At 42.4% G+C, this 12,000-nt stretch overlaps 1 protein-coding gene across 2 annotated transcripts in view; it reads right to left on the bottom strand.

Annotated features, from left to right (window-relative positions):
* The window catches only part of trappc9 (trafficking protein particle complex subunit 9), a 184,612-nt gene that overhangs the window by 121,352 nt on the left and 51,260 nt on the right, over positions 1-12,000 (bottom strand). For both annotated transcript variants that reach the window (XM_078290323.1, XM_078290324.1), the window contains one exon: positions 6,496-6,648. In XM_078290323.1, the coding sequence (XP_078146449.1) occupies positions 6,496-6,648 (153 nt within the window). The remainder of the gene's footprint in view (positions 1-6,495; positions 6,649-12,000) is intronic.

Below are 12,000 nucleotides of genomic sequence, written 5' to 3'. Positions count from 1 at the left end.
CTTCATCATTGCGATCAGTCATATAGAATGCTTCTCTTTGAGTGTTAGTGCACATGTAATTGGAAAGTCGGCAAGATGTGAAAGAGCACATTCTGCAGCTATGAGCTGTAGCATAAATAATATTCATATTGATGTCTAAGTGTGAGTCCACAATTTTTGCCATAGTGGCATAAACAGTAAATTCAAACACAACATAAGGCTGGATGCAAACCAGGAGATGGTATGAAGATGGTTAACAGCAGTAGGTAGCAAGCATTTATAGATCTAATTGGTACCATGTCACAGTTCTCCTCAGATATTTCAAGAAACCATATCTATGATTAAACTTTGATCAACCATTAAACGTCACTTGTTCTGTGTACATATTTGTCTTCTCTCGGCAAAGGAGGAGCAACTGGTGAGTCGTCTGTGCAACAGTGATGTAAAACACATCCACTAAGGGACTCAAGGGGTCGCCAAAGTCATCAGGTTTCATATTCTACTGGTAGCAGCTTTAATGATAATGCTGCAATATTATTACATAACTCAAAACAGTCATTTATTACACTGCTCGTTTTTAGGAAAACTAATACTACTTCTGCAACGTGTTACTAAGTAACGCATTACCACCCCACACTGTTAGTGTCAGGGAACAATAAACAAATATGGAATAATATACGCTAATTAGCATTTTCTCTCCATTTAACTGTCCACAACCCACCTGCTGCAGATCAAGGGGACTCTAAAGCGTCATTGCCCACAGATGTAACCACAAATCAAGTCAAGGCACAAGTCAACCTGCGCATTAACTGTGTGGAACTTGTCCTTAGCGGCAGTCACAGTCTATGATCGGCTCGGTCCTTCTGATGAGAACAATCTCTCTTCGCTGTTGCCTCATTCTCCAGATCCTATTTTTAGAGATTAGATATGCATCAAGGCATGGGCTCGGGGTGGCAGAGAAGGAAAGAGCCAGACACACAGATAACGCTATCTTTATGGACTGCAGCCTCCATTACGGCGTGCAGCCTGTTTGGAGGAGGCACACATAAGTCTTCATGTCCTGTGGCACGGAGACCGCGTGAGTAACGGGTGGCGAGATTAACGATGGCATCGCTCACCATCGCCCCCCCCCCTCCCCATCCCCCGCCCTCCTTCCCATCAGTATCCGTCTAGCTCTCCGTCTACCTGCCTTGGGGGGAATCGGTTAAACTCAGCATATAAATCATTGCCCACTGCACTGACAGTGCTTAGGCACAACGGTGTGGATTGGGAGTGTCAAACTTGAAAACATCACAACATTATTAGCAAAGGTCTGCCGGTCAATGAGGTGCTGGGGATCTCTGCATTGTCACCTGCAGTTTATGCATTCACAAACCTTTTCCTGGAAGGTGAATCTATCTTTACTGAATATGGAACATATGACCCGCCACAGTGTAAACATTAAAAAGCCTCTTCAATATCCTGTTGAGGGGATGGGATCAAGGGGATGGCAAACACAAGCCAAACACAAAACACTGCTTGACCCGAGGCCCATTTAACATGCGGTGCTTTATATAGACTAGCTGAAGTATTAACAAATGATGGACAGCCCAATTTCCCATTGCTGTGGGCAAAACCACTCTGACATATAGCTTTGTAGCGTTTCTGGAAGTGTGACTTCAAATATGCCATTCTTCCAGTTCAAAATTGCAAAAACAAGACTTGTAAATTACAGCGCCGCTTTCAGAGCCACACTTTCTGACACTGTTATTCTGAGCCGACATGCAACACTGAAACTGTAAGAACGTCAGCAGGTTCTATCAGTCTTTCAGACAGATGCAGGGAGAGGGAGGGAGAGAGAGAAAGAGAGATGAGGGAGAGGGAGATGTGGAGATGGGGCTGGATGATGAGGAGAATTTGTGAGGTAATGCGCAAGGAAGGATCTGAGCAAATTATTGCCATCATTACTTGAAGCCATTCCAGCCGGTCTGGACACTCCATTACAGGCAGAGGGAAATCATCTACAAACAGTTGGTTTGTTTTACTATCCATACAAAATGTCTGGTGTGCTGCGACTCTCACGGCGTTTTAACTTGAGCCAGTTAAAATGAGGCCATTCGTTTTCTGCAAACTACAGGCGTTTCATAAGCAAAAAAAATCAAGTGTGCCTATTAATCTGACAAAACGGCTAGCAATGAATATTGGGTTTCACTGATGACTTACAGCGAGCTCCTTAAGTATTTCAACAGCAACGTAATGTTTGTTTATTCCCCGTACTGTCATTACTTTCACACAGTGTCTGAGGTCAAAGTGTAGCTTTGAGACCACTCCCAGACGTATAAAATAAACAGTGATAATCCACAAGGTTCTTGTTTTGTTTTGTTTTTGTTAGTTTTTGTCTGCATCTTTGCGCTCATTTCTGTGGTGTTTCTGCACTGCATTTCCCAGAGATCACCTGTCAATCAAACAGTGTGGGCGGAGCTTAGATTTTCTGTTGATGCAGTTTGAGTTTCTGTAGGTGGCGCTCTGTTCTTTGTCTGTTCAGCCATGGTGGCTATCACTGCTCATGCTAACTACCCAGTTCTTCTTCTGTTTATTCCAAACAAACCGCTGTTACTGCTGCCTCCTGTGCAACAGTTTTCCTAGGAAAGAGCTACCAGACACCAGGTGTTAACAATTACAAATGTAAAAGCTTTCCTGAACTGGGTATGGGTTGAATCATTATTATGTTATATCAATTGGTGATAGAATGATAAAATAAAAATAAAAATGTCATGGATTATTACTTTAAAAATTACTTTTAAAAGGCTGAGGCTGCTGTTAAAAATTAAGTAAGTTAAAAAAAAACATACAAGCCAACTACAACTTTAGGGCTGCAGTCCATTCTCTGACTGAAGTCAACTGAGGACAAACCATGGTAGAAAGTAAGACAGCACCTCCCTGTCCCCCACTAATTTCTACAGCACTTCTCAATGCAGGCCTATAATTCATGTTGTTCCTGGGTGACATTTCAGCATAATGCATTTCTCATGTCTGCTTCTATCGCCTCACTCCGTCGCTGATGCAAACGTTTACTGTGCAGTCTGGTGGATTTTGGGGAGGGACGGTGGAGGCACCAAATTCAAAGAGAACCACAGCATTAACGCAGGCAGCAGCGCTGTCATTAGGCATGACGCTCACACCATCTAACACAATAAAGCCTGCTGTAAGTCAAGGCCCATTAGTCCTGAGTGATGACATCACTCCCATCAGACCCTGAGTTATGCCGCCGCGGTCTCGAGCCGGACTCAAGGAGAGGGATAAACTCGTCCGAAGATAAATCAATGGGGCTGAGCCTATTTTGAATGTTGCCTATGTGCTGCTTTCTATGGCCCTGTCTGATTTGCCCCCTCTGTCTCTCAGCTAGAAGGCAAAGGACATCTTGTGCTGTACGGCCAGTCAACATCCCAATTAAGACTGATGGATAGACTTTGTCAACCATGGATATAAATAGAAGCTGGCCCTTAAATAGCATATATTAGGGAAGTCTCAATGCCACAGAGGATCCTTAATATTCTTCTCAACGGTCTGATGTTGATAGTGTTCACTGATAATCGATCAATCTTTTTTATCTTTGCTAGCGGTGTGAGTCAGGCTGCAGCTGATTCCTACCTCCAAGACACCGAGATGTACAGTAAAACCTGAACCTTGGTCATCTGTGGTTCACGCTGCCCTAGACATCTGAACCCACTGTTATATTTAATACAGAGAAGTGCGGATGTTAACACAATGTACTAGCAGGCATACACATCAGAAAGCTTCTGACGCACTACATGAGCTGCGAGCTACCATTAATCCTCAGGCTGCGGTGCTGGAGAAAGAGAGAGAGAGGGAGAGAAAAAGAGAGAAAAAAGAGAGAGAGACAGAGAGAGGCTGGGTGGCGGGGAATCCATTCATATTTTACGCGCACCGTGCATACACCTCAGCTGATACAAGTCATACGGTGAATATGAACAAGACACAATGCGATCCTTCAGTGTAATAGTATTCATAGGAAATCAAAAGGAAAGATAATCTCCAATGTGACATGGTGTACAGTAGGCATCAGATTTTCCATGCTGGGGTGGGGGCAGTTGATACTCATCATGTAAAAAAGTTTCAGCCCAGACTTTTAATCAGCACTGACTGTATCAACAGAAACTTGTTGATACCTACCTGCTACTGCCAAGGACCATGAATATTTAAAATATCAAAAGATGTCAAATAAGTTTGAAATAATAGGCCAAAACCTTAAAGGTCCTACATGCAGCATTTTTAAACATCAATATATAATTGTAAAATTGTGATACTGTAACCATGGTTGAGACAATTGGCAGCCTCTATCTCAAACCAGTGGCATTGTTAGAGCTAGTGTTTCTATAATCTAAGACCTCATTTCCCATAAACCCCATTGCTTCCTGTCGAAAAGAGGATGCTACTACTTGTCCCCCCTCCCCCTCCCTTTTAGCTCAGTTTGCTCTGGAAGAACAGCACTTTCTGCCTGTTTTATGCCGTAAAGCAGTCCAGCAGATTTCCCACCAAAAGCAACCCTGTGGCTCACAATGTAAAATGCAGTGTAGAGGCTGGTAGAGCTTGCCAGTCTTCTGGGCAATAGTCTTGTTTGTTTACAGTAATTATACTAATGTCTCAAATGTGGTAATGATTAATTAATGATAGAATGCTACCATTAAAATGAATATGTGGTTTTAAAGGAGAATTCCAGCGTGATTGAAATTGTTGCTCATTTCCTGCATTCCCTTACTGTTTTACATCAGTGTAGATCGTTTTCCAGTGCTTTTATCACATTATGAGATATTTGGTATTTCTTCTTTGTTGTAGTCATGTTAAAAGTAAATATTTTGAAATAAACGCTGATATAATTGCTGCTAAATATTACTCCAGTAAAGAGGAGGGCACCAATTTACCTTAACTGACTGAATTAGAAGTCTCCAGTTGTTGATGATGGATGTAGTGGCTTGGTGAAAACTACAAATCGAAGCCAATACAGTTGAATAGCTGAATGCACCAGCATGTGCCTCAAATCATCAACATTTCAAATTTTAATTAGTAAAGATGGCAGAACTTGGCAATCTCCCAGCACACGGGACCGCGGACTCGAAACCGAGCCAAACAATAGGCCTCATGCAAATAAGTTCGCCAGTATATTAACGCAAAATTATTAATGTAATTACATTAATGTATTAGGGCTGCCAGATAGCATCAAATGTGTTTAGCGTACACTGCATCCCGGAATGTCACAATAATGGCGGCGTTCTGAGTTGTTGTTTAGAGGGAACCGCGCCTTATCTCCTTAATTCAGGGCCACGATTATTGCTGGGCTAATTAAAACGTTGCACACACACAAACAGACACACACACACACACACACACACAGACACACAGAGTAAACTCTCTCAGGTGCAGGAGCAGGTCCATATTGATCCCTCATTAATATTTACCAACCCACAGCGTCTGAGTTGGGGAAGTAGAACAGTCTGAGGGAGGAGGTAGAGAGGGCAGGAGCAAGACGGGCAAGAAAGGAGACTGAGCATAAACTATGAGAGAGACTGAAGAAAGAACACAATGAACGGGCTTAGAGGAGTTGAAGGTTAGACCCGTTTTTTTTTTTTTAAACCATGAATAAGAATTAGGAGAGGAAATGCAACAGTAGAAGTGAGAAAGCCAGGAGCTAGGAGAGAAATGGAGGTGTTAAGACCTCAAGTCCCCTCTGCTATTTCTGTTGAATCTTAAATGAGCCAGCCAGACTCTCTCAGCCGTCTCTGCAACACGGAGCACTGTGTGTGGCAGTAAATGGACGCTAATTTCTGCATCCAACACATATACATATAACTTCTGCTGTGTGGTCATATCCAGGGAATGGTACTATACTAGGGTCCAGGACAAATGCAGAAAAAAACTCCACCTCCAAACTGTAGTTTCAGCCAAGCAATCTGTGACATTATGAATGAATCCCAAGTATGCATGAATATATATTATTATTATTATCATCCTGGGTTTCAGCAATGGAAAGTTTTAGTGTCCTATGGTGTAAATGTTGTTTCAGAGGCTTTTCTACCCAGCAAAGAATAAAAACCTGGGGCCTAAATGGATTCAAAATGTAATAAAAGCTGTTAATGTAATAGAATCCTGCATAATACAATAACATCACATTATTAACCAGCATTTATTACTTCATATAGGGTGTAACATATTTTTAACTGATGATGTAATAATAATATTGACTAATCATGTAATAACGCATGAGAATAAGAAGAACTCGAGTGATTACATCATGAAATAAAAATGTGTTACACCCCTAATGAAGTGGTAATCGCTGTAAAAATCACAGTAAAAAAAAAAGATCCAGCAATTTCTCACATTAACAGGTTTTATTACATTTTGAATCCGTTGAGAGGGAAATTTTATTACATTTTGACGAGCTATTACATTATGCATCAGATGCTACTGGCCTTGGATTTTCACTGGGGTTGTGTTGTGATTTTTCCTGTGACTACTCACCGTCGTTGAGGTCCTGGAGCAGGTTCTCCTGCCCCGAGAAGTCCAGCTTGACTTTGATGTTGACAGTGAGTGTCACAGACTGGCCCAGCTTCAGAGGCAGGTGAGACGACGCCTCTTCCAGCTCCCAGCTCAGAAACTCCCCGAACACTTTCTCTGCAAAGACAAAAGGGGAGACAAAGGCAAATAAAAAAAAAGGCAGTGCAGAGAGAGAGAGAGAGAGAGAGAGAGAGAGAGGCCGAGAGACGGAGAAAAGCAATGAAGTATCATAGTCAAATCCCATGGGCAGCTTCTCTAGAGAGAACTGTACACATCCTGGTTCAAGGAGAAGCACTAAAAGCGTAGTGAAAGAAGGTGCTGAAAGGACTCAACAAACACTTACTCAACTACAACAAACATTTTTTTTTTTTAAAACAAAAACATGTTTTCTTCAGGAACTGTACAAGCCATCAAATGAAACCTGCTGGGGGAAAAGCCAGCGAGACATGCTGACTGGACACTTTAAAGCTGATGGGGACGTGATAAGGGCTGATGAGAACGAAATGGACAAGACGACACCACAAACATTTTTTGGAACAGGAGAGCGGGATGACATTTCTGTGCTTGTAGCCACCCAAATGCAATTTGCTCCGCATACGTAAGCATTTCGCTGACAGATTCATTTAGACTTGCTGGCCACTGACGTGATATTTGCTGCATATTGACACGGGAAAGTAGGGAGCGGGGTATCTCATTGTGACTGCGGCAGGTTGCACATCACAGAGTAAACCTGTGTTAATATGATGTTTAACCGCCTTCTGCAATTAGCCTCCAGGGTCTGGGTAAATTGCTGGCACTAAGCTGTTGATGGGTCTACCTACGAGTGCTTTTGGTGCCCAAGACTTGACAGTCTAATTTATGCCTACAACCCATACCACCTGAGACGGATGACTCAGCTGCATCCACTTCAGCCAGGAACATCAAATGAATGATACATCAACTGAATAAACCATGTGTTCTGCCTACGCAGGTGTGCCACCCCTGCTTTTAGGGATTGTGGGAACAGCTACAGGCTGGTAATAACAGCAGAACAGTTTCCACATCACTGCTTGATCCATAACCAAAAACTTTGAAATCCCCCCCCCCCAAAAAAAAGACGTGGACGCCGATTGCATTAAATAAAGATTTTGTGAATAACACGCCACTTTAAATATTCATAAACATAGAGCTCCATTGACTGAATTAATGGAGGGAAGGAAAGAGAGGGGGAGCAGAGAGGGAGGCGCCAATTGTGCTGTGGGGAAATGAATAAAAATTGAGAGGGGAGGGAAAAAAACAAGCCATTCACTCTGACATGCAACATCAAGCTGGCTTATTCAACAGGTAGACAGCTAAGACTGCCGGTGATAGCCATGACGTTCATCACACCACTAAGCTGTGAGTCACGAGGAAACGGCAGCCACAATGACTGTCGGGAAATCTCCCTAGCCTTATTTGAAATATTAAGCAGAGACGTGTGAATATACTGTATGGAGATCACGTCAGCGCACCTTTAGACCAGACATGAAACAAGCTCCATTTCAATAGCTGCCCAAAACGCTTAGGCTCGCTTTTCATTTTCTCAGGTTCTGACTCACTCCTGTTTCTTTCTGCCTCAATAGTCTACCTGTTGGAAAATAGCGCAGGTATGTGTCACGGGCACCAATCAGAGCGAATGCACAGAGCGAGGGAACGTAATTACAATCACCTTTGATATGAAAGGAGAAAGGAATTGCACGAGGTACTGTGTAACTGTTAATCACCGCAATTCCACAAATAAAGCTCAGATTAAAAATTCAGGAGGCTCGCACATTCCATTTCAGACCCAGTCAAAAAGTAATTAGGGAACAAAGGCCTGCGGGTGTAGCCAATTGAAGCAATCAATACAGTGTCGGCAATAGGCTTGAATTAGCATAAAGTTAGACCCAACACCACACAGAAACATCTGGGATCCCCTCTACACTGTTATGCTCTGAAACGCACACATAACATGCACAAAAAACAGGAACATGGAGATGTGAGATACCTTTGAAGTGAATAGAGATGTGGGATGGGGACAGAGGGGTGCATTTTCATACCTGATGAACTGATCTACTAGTCTACCTTGCCTCAATCACCGTCATTCCAGCTGCCCTGTATCATGCACTTCAGACACAGACATGCTCCTGATGTACTCAATCATTCTCTTAAAGGGAGAAAACATGCTTCGATCAGACAAAACCTGTCAATCTTTTAGTATGATGAAATGCCCACCTCACTGTAGCTTAGGTTTGAACATGTTTTTTTTTTTTCCCACAAAAAGAGACAGCGACTCGCCAGGGGCTTCAAGAAGTAGCAACGCATTGTATTTTCACTTTAACTATGTAAAAATAGTTATTTTTTTTGTGGAGGATTAAGAATGCTTTAAATTCTTAGGACGATCCATAGTCAAATAATATTTCTCAAAAACTTGACAGTTGTTGACTGTTTTTTCACCTAATGTGGACTGCATTAGGCTACAGACTAGCCTCGCAAGCCAGTCTGGCTCGCAAGGCCAGCTATAGACGACATACATGTAAATCAGTCTGAAGCAACTAAATGATACAGTCCTGTTCACACTACTTCTACTGCCCTCTGTTGACTGCTGCTGAAAAGACAACTTCTCCATGTGCCACAAAACAAATTCCATCCTCAAACTGAGGACCTTTCTCATATGTCAGGTCAGTCTGTGGCAGTGTGCCGGCAGAAGGAGTAATGCTGCTTGCTTTGCCACAGATGTCTCCCTATTGATGCTCCATCTTTTGTTCATTCATTTCCCAGAAAGAATGCAGAGGGCGGGGCGTCCTGGTGGCTCAGTGGTCTAAGGCGTGTACCATATAACCGTGACGTCCTGGGTTCGAATCCCCCTCTCTCTTCCCCCTTTCCTGTCTCTCTCAACTGTACTGTCTAATAAAGCAGAAATGCCATAAAAATAATCTTAAAAAAAAAAAAAAAAAAGAATGCAGAGGGCTTGTATTCCTGTAGACCAGAGCCAGGTCAGGGTAGGTTAATACAAGTTCAAGTTTCAAATTCAGTCCATATTAAAGACGAGATGAAATGAAAAATGCCTTTTTAACCCTTTTAGATCACATCCCCGGTCATACTGTGCACCTATTTAACAATATATGCCAAAAAAAATACCAAAAATCAATTTCATTGTATTCTTATATCAAAATTCAATCATGTTTTCTTCCTGTAAAACAAAATATGCCGTGTGCTTACGTAAGCATGCCCGTAACTAATTTCAACCAATAATATCATGACATCCACCCATCAATCAATCTTCAACTTTTAGCGCACAGAGCTAAGAGGCTAAGATTCATTAGTTAGCTAGCTAGCAACAGCACACCCACTTTTCAACGTTCAAATCAAATTCCTCCCAACGTTATGTCCCGCCTGTCTTTCCTGTTTCACTCGGAAATACGTCACGATACGGAAGTTAGATACTCTCTAAATGCCGTTTCATCTCGACTTTAAAATATATATTCATTACAATTTTGTAATTTCTTAGAATATTCAAAGACTAGGCTTATTCAGTGCACTCTACTTGTGCATTAAAAATGCTGTGGTTCCAAAAGTAATAGGAACAAAATAGATGAGGTTGCCAACCATAGTGAGCAGACTTCTCTTGCAGGCTTTTTGTTGCATGATCAACTACACTGCAATGCAATTAGTAGGGCTGAGTGTATCATGTAGCCCACCATGCAGTGTTTTCCCTCTGAAGCAATGTGTGTGTTTTTGGCTTAGCCTAACTGTCACATGCTGACACTTAAAAGCATTTTCAAAAGACCCCATCAAGTAACAGGGGGACACTTTAAAGGAATAGCTCACCCAAAAATGAAAATGTGGTCTTCATCTACTCACCTTCATGTCAGTCAAAACACAGTTTGTATATCCACATAAACCACAGCGAGTTTGCTAGCCCTGCTCCATATCAGCCTTATCCAAAAGAAGTAAAGTCCTGGTTCTTTAGAGTTCCAAAAAGGGCATAAAAAATGGCCATAAAATGACAACTCAACCCAAGTGTTCTGAAACCAAACGATTACACTGTGGGTCCAAAAGTCCAATATTTACCTCATTATCTCCAAGATTTTTCGCACTTGTTTTGCACCGCGCCAACAATCACAACAGTAGCAAGTAGATGCTGCCATCAAATGCCATCGGAAATATTGTAATTAGGAGTAGCGAACTCTTGAACCCAATAAAGTGATATATACAAATGGGAAAGTCAGATTTTTCTAAATAGTTTATAAAATAGTCACTAAAAAAAAGGTACTTTTGTTTCAGGTTCCATTTTGTTATTTTTGACTAAAATGTACTACACAATGAATGCACAAGCTTAAGAGGAGCACATGAAGGCAGCAAGACTCTTCCGCCAGATCAACGTAGGGGCGACCAGAGCTCTGTTCTTTTGGACCCACAGTGCAATCGTTTGGCTTCAGAACACTTGAATTATGCTGTACTTGTAATTAAGCTGTTGAGTCATTTTACGGTCATTTTGTGCCCTTTTTGGAACTCGGCCAGTTCAGTTCTTATGGAGAAGGCTGAAAAGAGCAGCACTAGCAAACTCGCTGTGTGTTATGTGGACATGCAAACTTCACGGGTGTTTCTACTGACATTAGGGTGAGTAGATAAAGACCAAATTTTCATTTTTGGGTGAAGTATTCCTTTAGGACATCGTTCTGTATGAGGCACAGCGAGAAGACAGCAACCTTTTCTGCTGCCTAATGGAGACAAGAAAAGAACAAGCTGCATTATGGCTGCGGAGCAGAAAGAAGTACATACCAATTTGTGCTAATTATCAGCCTCTCAAACAGACTGGGAACAATCGCCTGCAGAGAGGGGTTATTTCAAAGGCGGCTCATCTGCTAGCAGCTGTCCAGGGGTCACTCTGGTTAGCATAAAACAAGCAGATTCTCTGCTGTAAAGACTGCTGCCACACTGAGCACAAGGTGAAGAAACAAAACACTGAGTCTATGACAGATCCGCTTGTTCTTACTTGAGCTACATGAGGGACAGCAGAAATATCGACATCTTGATTTGGGACAGGTGGCCAGACCTTGTTAAGAATGCCTCGTTTTATCCCAGAGTAGCGCAGCGTTCCTCCTGGATTCCTGAACAGACTATATGCAATGACTCTGACGAACACACTTGACACCAAGATGACAATTGAAGAAAGGCTTGTACAGCTCATATTGGGCAGGAAAAAAACAGCACTGACTGAGGCTGCAAGATAAGAACAATCTCTTCTTCCTCTTCATCCTCCTCCTCCTCCACACCACAGCTAGTAGCACGCAGCATCCCAATCTAGTTGCTCATGCAGGCTCTTCCTGAGTCACTTCATATGACCCCAAACACACACACTCCCCACTGTGCATCTTGCCCTTGAGCAGGTACTTAGTGGACAAGTGGCCTCTTCACCTCGCTTTAGTATAGCCTCACCACTTGCTGGTACATCTTTGATGTCTAAAA

The sequence above is a fragment of the Centroberyx gerrardi genome, chromosome 19, assembly GCF_048128805.1.
Source record: "Centroberyx gerrardi isolate f3 chromosome 19, fCenGer3.hap1.cur.20231027, whole genome shotgun sequence".
In the NCBI taxonomy this organism is placed as follows: Eukaryota; Metazoa; Chordata; class Actinopteri; order Beryciformes; family Berycidae; genus Centroberyx; species Centroberyx gerrardi.
The sequence above is the reverse complement of the archived record's forward strand: the minus strand, read 5'-3'. Positions and strand labels throughout refer to the sequence as shown.